The following is a 17,251-nucleotide window of genomic DNA, read 5'->3' on the forward strand; positions in this document are numbered from 1 at the left end:
ACCACAGGACAAAAAGGACATGAAACTGTTGGAGAACGTCCAGAGGAGGGTAACGAAGATGGTGAAGGGCCTAGAGGGGAAGATGGAGGAGGAGCAACTTAAGTCACTTGGCCTGCTCAGCCTGGAAAAGAGAAGCCGAGGGGAGACCTCGTTGCAGTCTACAACCTCCTCACAAGGGGGAGTGGAGCAGCCTGAGCCGATCTGTTCTGTTTAGTGACCAGGTCATAGGACCCAAGGGAATGGTGTCAAGCTGAGACAGGGGAGGTTCAAGCTGGGTATCAGGAAGAGGTTCTTCACCAAGAGGGTTGTCACGCACTGGAACAGGCTTCCCAGGGACACAGTCAAGGCACCAAGCCTGTTGGATTTTAAGAAGTGTTTGGACTGTGCTCTTAGTCACATGGTCTGAATTTTTTGGTAAACCTGCATGGTGCCAGGAGTTGGACTCAATGATCCTTATGGGTCCCTTCCAACTTGGGATATTCTATGATTCTATGACTCCGCTTCCTATATTTTTTTTCCCATCTTTTTTGTAACTTCTTATCCAAGTGAAAACAACAAGCAGTAGCATTTAACTAGCAGTAAAAAGGGCATTTTCTAACTAACAGTAGCCTTCAAGGCTACTTACATGTCACGGCCAGTGCTCAATGCACTTTATACATTGTTATGGGTCCTTTTTTTGCAATATAGAAAGAGAGCTTGTCAGTAATGTGTAAAGACTAGAAAACACTCAAAACATAAGACAAAGAGACACTTAAAAGTTGGAAAAGCATGCAGAAAAGAATATCAAATAATATAACAATTTCCCTGGAGAGCTTAAACAAAAGCCAGGAAGTCAACTTACACTTCAGGAGTCCCTAGGCAGCACTGTAAGTTCATGCAATTCTGCCACGACGTACCTATTCTCAGTCATCGCTCCCTCACTTACAGATCTCTGAAAAAGAAACAAAGAATGTTCCACAGGTATTTGACCTTGGTATACAGACTTAATCCACAAAACTCATCATTAGGAACGTTATCTCATGCAGTGCAAGCACTTATTTTGACCTGCACTGTTCAATATCTCCATAATTCATATCTATCCAATCTATGCAACACATGGTCAAAATGCAACCACGCTTGTGCAAAACACAGAAGCCATTCATGACCCCATTAGCAGCAAAAACCCTACTTCATAAAAGATGATGGCTAGCAGGCAGTATTGCATTCATTTCTAAAAGTACAGAAAAATGTGTTGTTGGAGTAATGACTTTTTTTTAAAAAAAAAAAAATAAGAACTGCAAATGACTTAGGGCATTTTATTAAGCATTCTATTACTCTCATGTGAAAATGATTTAATGTGCTGACCGGTATGATTGCAGCGTGTGTATCTGAAGCTCTGTTAAAATCATCTTAAATATCAAATCAGGAAGGGTTATTTCCCTCGATAGCCAAACATAACCCACAGCACATAAGCAACCTTTTCTCAAATAAAAACGGCAGTACACAAATATTTAATGTATAAATAAAGCAAAAGTCAAGACACCACCACAAGACCATTTCAGGATTTAGAAATGAATGAAAAAGAACACGAGAGCAAGGAAGGGAAGAGGAGAGGGGAGCTGTAGAAAATGGATAGAGAAACGTAAGGAAAACAAAAACTACAAGGAGATCAAATGATACTGAGGAAGAGAAGCAAGTCTCAAATAAGTTAATAACACGATCAAAAACACATTAGCTAGGGTGAAAGGTGGTTAGAGAAGGTCAGAGGGACGAGGAGATGGTAAAGGGGACAGACAAGTGAAAACAGAAAGTCCTGGAGAAGGAGGAGAATATCAAAAAACAGGTACAGGAGAAGCTGAAAAATACGGTCAAAAATAAAAAGTTGTCATATGAGGCCAAAAAAAGGAAAAAAAAAAGAGAAGGTTCGCCCCAAAAAGAGAAGGTTCTGCACAAAGAAAATACATTACAAAGGTGTGAGGTGTGAAAAGTTATAAGAACCGCGAAAGGACAAGATGATGATAGGAATAATGTTTGACAACATGTTCAAAAAGCAGTTAAGAGAACAAGTTAGTTAACAGTGTTGATCTGAATGCAAAAAAAAAGAAGGTCTGGGATAAAAATGGACATGTCAGACGACATGTGGAAAAAGACCACCAGAAAAGAGCGCAGACTGAAAGAATTGAAAGAAGGCCACAGAAGGCCACAGAAATGCATGTCTGAAAATAGGAGGAATAAGAGGGTCAGAGATTGATAAAATGACCACAAAACTAAAGAAGTTAGAAAGCTGGAAAAAAAGTCAGGCAAGGAGAAAAAAGACAGAGGAATGAATAGGAGAATGTCAGTGTAGTGGGTTTATGTGGCAAGGTTTTGGTAGCAGGGGGCCATAGGGCTGGCTTCTGTGAGAAGGATCTAGAAGCTGCCCCATGTTTGGTAAGGGCCCCACTCCTCACCAGAGCTGAGCCAGGAAGTGATGTTTGCGCCTCTGTGAGAGCAGATTTAAGACAGCGGGGGGAAAACGCTGCGCCACAAGCAGCTGGGAGAGTGAGAGGAGTGAGGAACAGCCTTGCAGGCACCAAGGTCAGCGAAGAAGGAGGGGGAGAGGTGCTCCAGGCGCCGGAGCAGAAGTCCCCTGCGGCCTGTGGTGAGGCCCATGGTGAAGCAGGCTGTCCCCCTGCAGCCCATGGAGTACCACGGTGGAGCAGGGTTCCACTCTGCAGCCCGTGGAGGAGACCACGGTGGAGCAGGTGGACCTGCACCGACGGAGACTGCGGCCTGTGGAAGACCCCTGCCGGAGCAGATTCCGGGCCGGACCTGCAGCCCGTGGAGAGGAGCCCACGCAGGAGCAGGTGACCTGGCAGGAGCTGCTGCCCGTGGGGGACCCAGGTTGGAGCAGTTTGCTCCCGAGGGATGGACCCCGTGGTACGGACCCATATCTGGAGCAGTTCTTGAAGAGCTGCTGCCTATGGGCAGCCCACCCTGGATCAGTTCAGCAAGGACAGCATCCCGTGGGAGGGACCCCACAGCACAGGGGACGAGAGTGACCGAGAAGGAGCAGCGGCGAAGAAGTGCTATAGACTGACCATAACCCCCATGGCCCCGTTCCGCTGCACCGCTCAGGGGGAGGAGGTGGAAGAGGGAGGATGGGGGGGAAGGTGCTTTTGGTTTCTTTCCTTTGTTTCTCACTTCTCTAGCTCGTTAGTAATAGGCAATAAATCTTACTATAACTCCCTACGCTGAGTCTGTTTTGCCCATCACGGTAATTACTACGTGATCTCCCTGTCCTTATCTCAACCCTTGAGCCCCTTTCATCATATTTTCTCCCTGTTCCTCTTTGAGGAGGGGGAGTGAGAGAGCTGTTGTGGTAGAGCTCGGCTGCCCACCCGAGTAAAACCACCAGTCAGACAAGATAAAAAAAGATGGTTAGAGAACATAGAAGAGAAGATCAGTGAAAAGGTCAGTAATGGCAAAACACCTGAAAACAAGGTCAGAGTGGCAAAAACAAAGTCATGGAGAGTCAGCAAAAAATGTCAGACATGGGAAAGTGATCAAAAGGAAGGTCGGGGAGAAAAAAAAAAGTCAGAAGGAAGGTGAGTGCAAAAAAAAGCCAAAGAAGCCAGCAAAAGAATTCAAGCATGGGGAAAAGGTAATGAAGGGGGCCCAAACTCCGATGGCCCGGGAGGGGTGTCTGTTAAAGAGATTGAAAACACAATTTCACTCTTCAATTAGAAGTTATCTGTACACCAATATCAAAATGTTATTGAGCTTACTTAAGTAATACAATACAGACTTTTGTCTATACATCTGTGTATATAAATTGGATAGGTAAAATCCAAACATATCTAGCAGTAGGGATGGAAGTCAACATACACTTGCTTTACGCAAGGTATCCCTCACCATCAGTTTCATTTCAGTTAAGTTACGTCCTGAGATGTAACCTTAATAGAAGCTTAAAGAGTGGGTACTTACTTTTTGAGCAAATATTGAAGGGGGTGATCCCATGGGCTCAATAAGAATTATTATAAATGTGTTTGCAGCAAGGCAGACTCGCTGACATCCACACTCGTACAAGTGCATCCCTACAAAAACACAACGTAGCTGGAGATTTCCATGAGGTTCAATCAAATCAGGCCCACATATTTGACAATATACATTCGTCCTACCAGCTTGTTGCAGTGATGCAGACAAAGTACAAAGAAAAAGAAGAAAGCCAGGCTTTTCATCAGAGTTCACATTTATTTTCTAATACTTCTCTTGCCTTTTTATTTTCTTTTGTGGGCCAAGAGACCTTCTTTAGATAGAGAGAACCTGACTTAAACTTATTTTATCCCTCCCTATTCAAAACTTCATTTTGGGAGGTTTTAGGGCTTTTGGAAGCATTTTAAAGGACAGAGGAGCTGAGAAAAAGGCATTCCAAGAGGAGAAGACTCACATCCTTCTCATATCCCCTTTGACCCAGATGAGAGGACCATATCATATAATCCATTCAAGACAACTTTAACCATTTAACCAAGAATTTATCTTGGAAGCAGCTGTGTAGCATTAAAAGAAAACACTACCACCACGAACAGCAGAAACAAAAGTAGTCCTGTATCAACCATTCCAATTTAGTTCATGAACTTCTCAACTCGTTTCTACGATCAGTAAAAAAAGAAGCTCAAACACATCAAGAAGTATCAACAGAAACTGTTACTTGAATGACTGCATGCAAAAAAATAGCATCTGAAGGCAATTGTAAAGACCGGAATCAATCCGCTCAGATACTAACTTATTAATGCCCATCTTTGCAGGTAGCATAAATAAAGCCTGTGGTCTTTTCCAGGCATGCTTGTTGTTTCCTCTGCAAATGAAGAGGCCCCTTCTTTGACTTCCAGCCAGTAAAATAATGTTTTTTCCAGATAATGAGCCAGTTTACATAAGGAAAATACTCCAGCGTCCTGGACCTGTCTAAATAGCATTCCACGTACTCCTGCCTGCTCAACACCCACACACAGTTATTTCCAACGTTCGTTCCATAGCATCTCAAGAAATTCTAACTGTATGATTGTGTGCTTCTCTCAGCCAGCTTTCACAGTTGTATCTAGGTGGGGGCCAAATTGTAAGACACAGGACTTATGAGAAATGAAGTTTCAAATATGCATTCATCAGCTGTTGCCAAAATAACCACTAGTAGAAAATCCCCACAAGATTTGGCCTTTATTCCTTAAATAAAATGAGTTAAATGTTCTCAGGGTACGTACTGGCTAATGTAGCAGGACAGTCATCTCCCCATCATCCATTATGGGAAATCAGTAAGTCAGGACTCAGAACAGTGGTTTTCAGGGTTGCCTATCATTTCGCTTCATGCCCACACAAAACAGTGCAGATTTTAAATACGTCCATTTCTAAGTACAAACTTTGGCAAAACAGGCCAAGTTGGTGACTAAGTAAATCCTGGACTAGATTTTCTCTATGGGTTTTACCATCTTATTATTTTTATAGGTTTTGACCTGCATGGTGGCTATTCTGCAGCTCCCCGTGGTAATGATTTAGCCCAAACCAAAGCTGTTTTACTGCATTTAAGATGTGATTCAGTTTCAGTAGGAGAGTCTTCACAGCATCCTCCTGTTCAGATTCTATGATACTGATCCAGCTGCAACAAAGCGTTCAAGATGCTTAAGTTCACTATAAAATCTTAAGAATAATTGGCAGAATCAATTCTCTCTATAGAAGTTCTCATCCTCAGGATGTAAAATGCAGAAAAAAATTCCCTTCTTATCCCTTAGTCTAGTTCATGAGCTCAAGAATTTGAATTTGCTGACAGACAAGTTCAGATTGACACAAGAATCTATGCAAGTTTGTTTCAGGACAGAATTTACCCTTCTATAGCTTGTTTTAAAACATGTGTTTAAGTTCATTGCTGTTACCCCTCTTCCATCTATTGTACCTTTTACCTTTTCAAAAAATATGGCTTACAGCAAAGTAAGGCAGCCAATCTGTGATAAATGCATTGTTGCTTATGAAAGCAACATCCTTTCATGTCAAATGGAAGTTTCTGGGCTCTTAAGAAAGCCAGGTAGCTTTAAATTTACTAGCACGTTTATGTTTATTCTACGTATCACTGATGTGCTACTGCTCTTTTTTGTTGCTGTTGTTCCTCCATTAGTATAAATTAAAATTAAGAAGCATAGCAAAACAGATATTTGGGAAAAAATTAGCATTTGGACACCAAAATATAGCATAATGCTTCCCTGCATGGCATTTTCCTGTCAGACCATAGCTCAAAGAAAAGAATGCATTTGCAATAACCAAAACCAAATGCCATAGCTGAGCCATAGCTGATTTCACAAGCTCCACACTTGGTTTTCTCTATGACATTGCTTTGGTTTCCAAGCTTTCACATCTTTTTACCCTCACAAAACTCTAAAATTCACCAAATGAGAAATATTCTACCTTTAACCTGCAAGCTGTTGAACAGACCTGGAAGCTTCTCATCAACAACTACGTATTTGGGGCAGCGAAAAAAAAGCTTAACTTGTAGTTGGTTTGGTAATTACTGACCTTACTGACCTTCTTTCCCACCTCCAGCTGTCAGGACACCCTGCAGAACTACCCCTGGGCAAAAGCACACTTAATTCATCATCCCACTTCTTCCTAGGCTCTCTCCCTGCTGGTTGCTGATCTGCTCAGTCGTCACTTCCGTAGAACTCTTTAAGGAAAGAGACTGACAGTGAAAAAAACCTGCTAGAGAGCAAGGCACCAGTTCTTGGGGCAGCTCACACTCCCAGTCCATTCTTTGTTTGCCCTGGCATTAACCTAAGGAGAAAAGCAGATGGGTAAATTGGGTAAATGAGGAAGGTAAAAAACTTATGCTTAGGAATTTTGTACTCCTCTGAAACTCAATCTTAGTTGCATGATTTTAACCCATAGAAATCACAATCATCCTGAAACAGTCACTTTGCTATTCTTAGTCATTTTGGTAACCAGATCTGTTAAAACTTACATTTTCCACGAACAAACCGCCAACACTCGAGCAGTGGTTCAACCACACACGTTGCAGACCGCAACAGTTTTTCTGTTATAGACTTAAAACGTCAATCTTTGACTCATGCTGTCAGAAGTCAATACAAGCCATATTTGCCTCAATCGTCCTCCCCTTCTCCCTTGCCCCAGAAACAGAAAAAGAGGAAGGTCTGAGTGCAGCGGGTAGAATTGCAGTGCAAAGCCATGAAGCTGTGCAGTGCCACAGAGCGCGTGGGACACAGCCCAGGAGCATTTGCCCAGGAAGATGTGGCAACCAGCCTTTGGATGATGCATCTCTTCAAGAATGGGACAGGAAGAAGGTTTGCCAGTGCAGTCACTGGAGGCTAGAAGCAAAGTTGTTTAAAACTTGCATAGTCTCACAAGGCTGAAACACAAAGCTGGAACAGTATTGAGTACACATTACTCATATGCTAATGAAGAGGATATAAAGCAATAATGACCTTAAGTGACATTTATCGAGATTGAATTCAGAGCCCAGACAAAAATGTTCCCATTTGTAACACTACAGCAAGCACAGAAAAGATAAACGCCACAAAAGGCCTTTCTGACAATTTTTCTTGCTTTTTACAGAATGGAGGAGCATAGTCCTGTGCATGTCAAGTTGCAGCCTTTTAAATGCAAAAAAATAATCTTTTAGGAGTACTTTATGAAAGTGACTAATGAAAACTACTTTGGCAGAGCTACTTTTGTTGTTCTTACCATAGGTAGAAAACTAGGGTACAGGAATTCTACTCCTGATTTATAACAAGTGCAAAACAAACAAATTACTGTTTGTCTAGTAGCTTTAAATACATGTAATAATTTCATAAGACTATTTTTAGAGAGACTAGTATTTCATCTTGTTTTTTAAATGTCACAGCACAACTTACCGTTATTTTTGGACACTACCAAAATAAGAAAAAAAAAACAGAAAGCCATCTATTGCTATTAATTGGAAGTAACACATTTAATTTCTAGAAGGAAGGAAAAATAGAAGACATACGCAGCGCTTCATCTTTGGTTGTCTGATCTTTCTCAATTTTCAGCTAAATCATCTCTTGTTATTTCCACTCATACTAGATCTTTAAGTGTCTGGCTTAAACACTAGTGTGAGATCTAACAGCTGCCAACTTGGAGACAAGCTACTTTATACCAAACCTGCGTAAGTTACTAGAAAAATGAGTCCTGTCTAACTTTAACAGCCCCATTTTTTAATGCTAATCATTGCTGTTGCTGGTTACATGCCACTTACTGAAAAAGAAAATCATTGTTTAAAGTTCAGTTTAGAACTCTTGAGGTGCTATTTTAACGTTCTTAGAGGATGAGATGGTCAAAATAATCATTTTTTCTTGTTTTTGGCTTATACTAACAGGGGTAATGAATGGCAAGGAATTCAAAATGAGACATGACCACTGTAAATTTAACTGCAAAATGAATACTGTCTTTTATGACCAAAACTTGTTTCCTTATCCACACTTTATCAGATGTATACCCGTATGCTTTATCACTTTTGTATGACATGTTTTCTTAGAATAGTAACCACTGACTCTTTGATTGAGATGCAGAAACACTTCCCTTAGTGGAAAATTCTGTTTCCCAAAGTATCTTTCTTCCCTTTCTTTGTAAACTCAAATCTTACTGAGTATTGTTATGCTATACACACATGCTGTACACGCATGCTCAGAAGCTTCTCACTGTTTCCAGCAGGATAGGTTTTCCTTGTTCTCCACCACAGTCGGTCAGTTCCCAACTACGAAACGCACTTGATGGGTCCTGTTGTACTTCTTGAAAGGCCAAGATGTCACAGAAGCTGGATCAAAGTTATGCACAAAAGATACTGTATTATTTCATTAGCTTTTTTCTGTTGGCTATTTGAATCTGAAGATGTTCAGCTGGTTACAGAGAACAACACTTTTAATGTTCTAGGTTTGCAAGTATTCTTCAGGCACATCAATACTAAGTACTCTTGGGAAAAAAAAATCTCCATGCGTACTTGCATATTCTGTCTCTTACTGTATTTTGTCCATTTTTGCCATTAGGTATACAACCTGCTGTGCTAAATTTGACTCTAATCTCCTTCACGCATCAAGACACTTATTTTATGCAAACACTAGTTCTGAGTATCTAAAGTTTTAACCTCTACTTTGTGCTTTGTTCAAATTAATACGGTGACTTAAAAATTAACCATACTTTTTCACCATTACAAGTTACCTCTCAGCTCCATGATTCTAATATACTCAGTCTTTTTTGAAATAATATTGCATTTCCACTACAGCCGATATAGCAAACACTTCAAAAAACACCTTAAGACCAATTAATTGAAACACTCTAGAAAAACACAGTATTTTCTACTTCCTGTATGTAGATTCCCTGCACTGTTGATACTTTCACCACTGACACCAATACTCAGAGGGTTTCTAAAATAGTATAATCCAGACCTGCTTTTGATTTAAAAAAAAAAAAAAACAAAAAAACACCACCAACAAAAAACACACTTGCAATGCTGTGAGACTTGATATAAGAGGAACTATATTAATGGGAATGCAAAATTAGTAGGAGAAAGTTTAATTTTAACACAGTTTTATTTAGACATAGAAAAAGAAACAGAGCTAAGTGCCCAAAACTCCTCTGGGCAAGTGTTAACTGTTTATTTCTGATATATATTAAATAAGTTCTTCTAAATAGCATTTTTTCCCATTAATTAGCCCTTACGAGATCCATGGACTCTTCAATTATTTGGAGTAGAAATTAACCAGGTAGTATATATGTAAACAATTAAATGTATACAATAGACCTGTATACAAAATTTCTTCCATAATATATTACCACCTTTTTTAATCAGATGTTTATAGACTTCTGCAGAATTAAAAACATTAAGACTCATTATTCTCAGCTTTAAAACCTCTGAAGAAGCATTTTTTAAAAATACAACCATAATTATGGCTACTTTTTGTAGCCATCATCAGCACTTCTATTCAGAGACAGCATGATATGAAATAGCTCCAAAACCATTAATCCCTTAGGTTTTCAAGGCATAGTTTTTCCAACAACAGAGCAAAACAATTTTGGGGGCAGAAAGAAAAGGTTATCGTTATTCTAGTTACTTCAAAACTTGTCACCAAAGTTAAGTGATTTTTCTGGAAATTTTAGGTGGACAGGAATTAGACCAGACTGTAGAAATGTCAACAGATGTTGTCAGAAGAACGTGGACAAAAGTAAAGTCTGACTATAAATGAAGTTTGGTTATTTAATTTTCTGCTTTTTCCTTGCCTGAAACTGTTCTGTTTTGGTTTTGACTGACTTTATTAGCATTGATAAAGCAGGATCTGTAGATTTCTTTGCAACCTCTTTTTTTGCCATCTTGCTGTCCTGCTCCTTGTTTGCATCCTTAAGACCTTGCTGCTTTTGTTCTCTTCGGCGAGCTTTCTCTTCTAAGATCTTCTCTACTGCTTTTGTCTTCTTGAAATTTGGATCTGAAGGATCCACATTAAATAAGGGGGAAGTAAACATTGCTTGGAACCTTGTGTCAGCAACATTGACCTGAAGCAGAAAAAGAAAAGTTTATTTTAAGTAACCCTTACCCCTAATAGCAATGTTTCTAAATACAATACAATATGAGCTGCTTATTGAGCATATGAAATGGTTCATCATTCCAGGAACTGCTCAAGGCACAAGTTTTCAGTGAGTACAGAGTAGAGTACCAGAAGATCATATTAGTAAACCAGGTGAGTAAATACTTGTACAAATCTTCCATAAGCCTCAATCAGCAAACCAAGAAAGCCTATACTTGAGAACAATTGATCAGAATCAGACAGTGAAAAATTATCAGAACAAAAGGTGCCTGTATTTACTCAATGAGTTGTAAAAGGTCTTATATATTGTCCTGTTACCTTACACAAAGTTGGAATGTGCCCCCCCTTCAACCTTGTGTCAAAATATTTTTGTTTTCTAAAACAGCCTGTAAAACCCTAAAAAAGGTAGATATAGCTTCTTCTCCTTCACCTAGAGCAAGGGAGAAGGATATGGAACCACTAAATTTATCCCCAAAATAACTAACTGATACCAACAATTAGTATCTAAGTTGTTCTAGTTAATCTTCAAAGATCAATCATTACCTGGAAGTCATCTTCTAATAACTCTTTCTTTTTCATTAAGAGTTTCTTTTTCTTCTTGCTCAAGTTCTGCTGTTCTACAATCTGCTTATAATTAAAATGCTTTCTGCCATCGTCCTCATCATCCATCATAAGAAGAGCCATTTCAGCCTGTTACAAAGTAAGAGTTGATGTACACAATGAAATGGAGTTTTCTATTAAAAAATACAGCAACTACATTAGTGAAGTCTATAATTCTACATACATGAGTTGAAATAGGGTTGTTAAAACAGTATTATTCATGCATAACATTATTGCACCTCAAAATATTTAAAGAAGGCAGGTTGATTTTTTTAATTAATAAACTGCAGATACACATTTCAACTTTCTAACACGTACTAATAATCTAATTTGAGAAGTGTATACCCTAACATCAGTAGAACAAGTATCATTTTCTACGGGTATTCAAATCACAAAATAATTGACATTCACAAAGTTCATAAATGTTATAAATTCTGAGAATGAATAAAAAACAAATAAGCAATAGCAAACAATTCAATCTTGAAGGTTAAAAGCCAATAGGACAAACGTGCTGGGACAGCTTTAAAGCTAGAGATTAACCATCCAGTGTTGTTTCCATGCCCATTTACGTTTTAGGGTTACTAAGCTCTGTTGAGCTGGTATTCAACTACAGTTTTCTAGAAAGATATCCTGGTATAATCTTCAGGGTCCATCTAGCAATTTCCTTGGGTGATTTATTCCAAAAGCTCTCACTATTCAAATTATACAGCTTTATTCTATTGTTATCCTAGGGGACTTAATAGTTCCACTCATAAACACATCTCCAAGTATTTGCAGAATTCAGGCAATGCAACATCTGTAATTCTCAATGTTTTAAGCCACTTTACCTTCTGCTTTTCAACTTCAGCTTCATCTTCGTGGTCACTTTCAGCTGACTCTGCCTTCTTCTTTGTACCTAAGTGCAAAAATAGGCCATGCACATATTGATTCAAGCTTTTGCATGAGACCATAATTTACCTATCAATAGGACCTCAAAGTACACCTCATTTTCTTTCTTTCTTCAACACCAGATGCCAAAAACAGACAAAAAATTAGCTAGACTTAAAGCAATAAATATCTACAGAATATTTGCATAATTCAAGGAGGAAACTATTCAAACAGATTGTACTCTATTTTTTATAGAGCAGTAGAGAGGTATCAAAACAGAGTAGGCAAACATGGCAACTCCACTCCCACAGTATTTTAAATAGAAATTATTTTAGACTCCTAAGTCTAACTGAAGTATACTACAGTATTCAAATTGTTCATTCTGTCTCTTCTTAGAGAATGTAGTAAATACTTTAGAATAAAAAGCAAATGTGCACCTCTTCTCTGTATCACGAATACAAGTCTGCCAGTTGAGTAAGATAAAACATCAAACAAAAAACACAGTTTTAGAATTTACTTGTAAGCCTAAAACATCATATCTTGCCATTAGGCATTAAGGTAAAAAAAGATCTATTTTCATCTACGGGGATAAAAATATGACTGACTGTTCAGACTGAATATTCTTCAGATAAAGCTTTCTTACTCTTACCCTTGATGTTAGATGCATAGTGCTAATTAGAGACAAAATGAGTAGTAACAGCGTAAAGCATGAATCAAACGTAACTTCTATGAACAGGTCTGTTTTCATGAATCCTATGAAATTAAATGTATTCTCTTTGGAACACGCGTAGAACTGGATCAAGAAGGAGCAGGAAAAGAAGAAGGTTTTGACTCGCAACATGTACTCTGACCTTTGAGCTTGGAATTTCATTCCCAGACAATTTATTACAGTCCACTGGGGGTACACTTAAAATGGAGCCAAAAATCTTCCTTAAGCCAGATTTGTAGTCAGACTAGAAACACAATCATGCCAGAAAAACGTCAAGTTATATCACTAAGTATACTCTGGAACAGGATGCATTTCTTGAAGAACATTTTTTTCCTCCCTTGACTACTCTCTTGACTATTTCTAAATAGATTCCAAGCCTGAAATGGATTTCTAGAAGAAACTACTACCACCAAAAAAAAAAAAATAACTATCCAGATGCACAGTGTCATCAACTCACAAGCTGAATTGTTGTTCTAGGAGTTCCAAAAAGTGTACAGGAAAATCAGACTCAGATATAATATTGTTACCTAACTTAAACAATTTATTTTAATGTATGGAGGGAAGAAATACCTGTCTTATGTAAGGTTTCAACAACTTGGAAGTCTTCTCTATCTTTCCAGAACTGACTAAAACTAGAGCAAAGTAAATAGAGCACCAGATATGCGAACTGATGACAATTACTCTAGAAGTTAAATCTAAGTCTCTTATAGCCTTTCTACCTACACCTCTAAGAAGTGCCCTCAAAATATCTTCCCCCATCTTTCACTGCGTGAAGAGCCACTAAAGCAAGGATAGCTTATCACAGAATCACAGAATTTGTGCTTCAGTCTTCAAAGACTTGTAATGCTGCAGATTGGGGTTAAATTGGTAGACAGTATCAAACTAAGTTTTTTTGCATAGAGGAAGGAGGTAGAATAAAAATAAAACTAAAATCCATTAATCTCTTGCTGTGATCTTATGCAGCTAAAGTTGAAATCTCTCTCAGCACTCAAACTATTGTATTGCAGTGAAATCAGTTTGGTTTCCATAATTCACAGAAGTGTCATTTTCTTCCTGTTTAACATAGTCCTGACATAGTCCATCTACCCACATATACTCCAGAAGTCCATCCCCATCTTCTTTTGCACATACATCACATAATATCCTGAGTTGGAAACTGTCATGGTTAATAAGCAATTACACCGTTCAGCTATTCACTTCCCCAGCTTAGGCTGAAACAAGAAAAATAGCATTTAGTTTCAGGTGAGCCCACAGAAACAGACACATTAAGTCTGAAATTGGCCAAGCCAAATGAAAGATTTACAACAATTGTTTCAACAATATATGCATTCATATAAATCAAAAGTAGTAAGTGCTTTTTGTTTCCCTTGACAATACCAAACCAGAATCGAGCTTCTGAAATACAAACAAATTTTGAGGCTCATATAGCTACAGTACTTCAGAGAACTAAGACAAACCTGATGAACACACACTTGAGCAGACTTTATGTGACTTCCAGTTTCCCCTTCATAGCACTGGTGCTTAAACATAATATGAAAAACTGAGGCTCTTTGTCTAATACCTTCTTATAGTCTTGTTTCCATTAAACTTCCCCACCTCATCAAAAATGAACTTATGCAAAACCCTTACACATTTACAGTCAAAAAGTCAAACCAGTATGGGAGCAAATATACCACTGCAAAACACTAACAGCACTACTGCATCCTCGGCTTTTACTCTGGTTCACCTGAGTCTGTAAATACACTGTGTCATACACTTCTCCAGTATAATTTAGTATCATACGACAGGCAGTTTAAGGGAGCAAATTCCATCTTTCAGGGGAATTGTAGAAGGCTTATGTAAAGTTACAGTCATTCAACTTAATACTGCCTGTATCCTAGATATGAAACTGTCGCAGATAAAGCCTAGTTCTAAGAAGATTTTAACTCATTTTCCTCAATCAGGTAAGCAAGCTGTGCTTAAAAAAAAAACAAAACAGCTATGACAGACAGCATTCTTAGCAAACTTGGGTAAAGCCTGACAAAGTTGAGCTGTACATATAACAATAACTAAAATGTCAGCTGGCTTGTAGTCAACCACTATTCTCCCTTTAAAACTTCTCCAGGGTTAGCCACAGTTTGGTTTTCTCCTCTTTCTCAGTAGATTATCAGTAATCCTGCAGACAGAAGTTTCACTTGCATAACCTTTATGTCTGTGTTGATATCCCCAAAAGCTCCACGCAGAGTAAAATCTATTTTGCCTATTATGGATGAGAAGGTTTAATCATCAATAGACAATCATTCTCTGCTGAGTCCCTCCACAACACAAAGAACTTCTTACATAATGCAGAAAAACATGTTCCAGAGATCTTGCATAAAACATTGAAACATCAAACACTGGTATGAGAATGTCCACATAATCTTGCTATTAAAAAAAATAAAAAAGGCATTGGAAGAAATGGCATCTTTCCAACAAGTTCTGAAAACTAGCCTACACACAACTCATCACAGAAGTCTGGCAGAAAACAGCACTGCATTATACCTTCCTTAAATTAAGCCGATACTTTCTATGAAACATGAATACAACTCACTGTTTTGAACTTCAGATAATTAAGACATTCACATATGCACATTAAGAAAAGTCCAGCTTTTGTTTTTGAATTATTTACTTCCTCGTAACAAACTTCTAACCACCAGGACATAAGCCTATGGTGTTTGGCGCCAAATTAGAAGTAGTTTACTTTTGAGTTGTGGTATTCATAAGTCTGTTGCTAACACCTCATCTCCTCTCCCTCTTAATATGCAATTGTATGAACCACTCCTAGGCTTTGGCTCCCCAGAGCATTGAACTTGCACTTCTTAATTACTCTCACCTTAAAATTTGAGCCAAAGTCATACTTGGAATAAATTTGTTGTCACAGCAAAAGCTAACTTGAACACCAGATCAAAAACTTGTGAAAGCAGTATCCCAAAAACCTGAACTGGACAAGTTAATTCTCAAAATACTCTCTTCAAAACATCTTACTATTGTCTTTGTGCCCATATAATAATGCTACCAAAACACATATGGGAAGTCTGCTATCTGTTTAGCATGTGATCATTACAATTCTGAAAGCTCGAACAGTTCTCCATTTTCTGTTAAGAAAGGCTACATATATTAAAGACTTACTTTCAGAGAAAGAATATATTTTCATAGCGTAGATAACGTTAAGCTGTCCACAAATAAAAAAAATCATAGATGTGTCCAGTTTATTATTTCACCATTTGGTTTTCTAAGCAGCCAAAGTACACAAGTAAAAACATACATCAGACAGAGAAAACAAAATTACTTTCTTAGGAAAGACAGATTTTTTTTTTTATTTTTTAGCATGTCAAATGTTTCGGCCGTTTATATAACTGACCCAACCATCAAAGGGACTGTATAATCTGTCTGGAAAAAGGCTTCCAAGGCAATCAAGTTTTTTTCCTCTAGATTTTTTTAGGGGAGTAGATCGTTTGCTTGTTCTCAACAGCCATCCCCAGTAATTGGCTAAGTAACAGTCTCTGGGAGAAAATTTGCAATTCCATTTCATATATTACAGTATGCATCATTTTATCAGGAATTCTGTCTGCAATTATAGGCAAGTGACAGCTACTTCTTTCCGTTCTGATCATGCCATCTCTGCATTTAGACCAGTTTTTGTTTCTAAAGCTCGTTATTTAAAGAAAGAGCACACTTATTCCAGAAAAGAAGTTACATGTATTGACTCACCTGTTTTCTCAAGCTCTTCAGCAAAATATGGATCATTGAGATCAACATCAGATGGAATTTCATCTTCACTCAATTCTTTCTCAGCAGTAGCCTGTAAAAAAGCAGAAACATTATTTCAGCCAACATATAAACTACAAATTTCACTGGAATTAAACGTTCCTTCTGTCAGAAACTATGAACGTGAAAACCAAAGTATTGCATGCTGAACCATCATGAAACTAGAACCCACTAGAAACTGCTAGTTAAGAACAAGCAATTTCAAATCTGTATTACAGATTGCAAGCTTTCTTTTATTTACCTAAAAAACGGTAACTTCAATTTTCCAAGGAAATCTATGAGCTTACCCACAGATTGTAATGCAGTAGCTTCACAGCAAGTACATGCCTAGGCTGTAGCTCTGGGTACATAATTGTTACCTGATTGCTCTTAATTCCTACCAAGAACTTATATGCTTACTACATCAAGTAGCGTACTATTCTGTTCTTCACTACTTCACAAGTGCTATTAAAAAAATACTTGCCACATTCGTGAAGTGAAAACTTCCGACCCAGGAAGTCAAAGAATCAAAAACCATGATGGTACTCTGGGAAAGTGTAATTCCATTACTTGCTCTATTCACACGCTCTTTGCCAGACACTGCTTCTGGCAGACAGAATACAGCATGCAAAAAAAAAATACTAACATACATGCATCTGACATGGCATCAAGGCAATGTTGCGTCCTTATGCTCCACAAAAACTCTACCTTGGGGAAAAGCTTGAGTAAGGGGCTTCACTTTATGCTTCAAAAATCGAAA

The 17,251-nt window shown here is 38.3% G+C and overlaps 1 protein-coding gene across 2 annotated transcripts in view; it reads right to left on the reverse strand.

Annotated features, from left to right (window-relative positions):
• Positions 1-9,895: 9,895 nt before the first annotated feature.
• Positions 9,896-17,251, reverse strand: part of ESF1 (ESF1 nucleolar pre-rRNA processing protein homolog) — a 34,961-nt gene continuing 27,605 nt past the window's right edge. For both annotated transcript variants that reach the window (XM_035321346.1, XM_035321345.1), the window contains 4 exons: positions 16,456-16,546; positions 11,978-12,045; positions 11,094-11,240; positions 9,896-10,518 (listed from right to left, as the gene is read on the reverse strand). In XM_035321346.1, the coding sequence (XP_035177237.1) occupies positions 10,222-10,518; positions 11,094-11,240; positions 11,978-12,045; positions 16,456-16,546 (603 nt within the window). In that variant the 3' untranslated portion in view covers positions 9,896-10,221. The remainder of the gene's footprint in view (positions 10,519-11,093; positions 11,241-11,977; positions 12,046-16,455; positions 16,547-17,251) is intronic.

The sequence above is a fragment of the Oxyura jamaicensis genome, chromosome 3 (assembly GCF_011077185.1).
Source record: "Oxyura jamaicensis isolate SHBP4307 breed ruddy duck chromosome 3, BPBGC_Ojam_1.0, whole genome shotgun sequence".
NCBI classification, from domain to species: Eukaryota; Metazoa; Chordata; class Aves; order Anseriformes; family Anatidae; genus Oxyura; species Oxyura jamaicensis.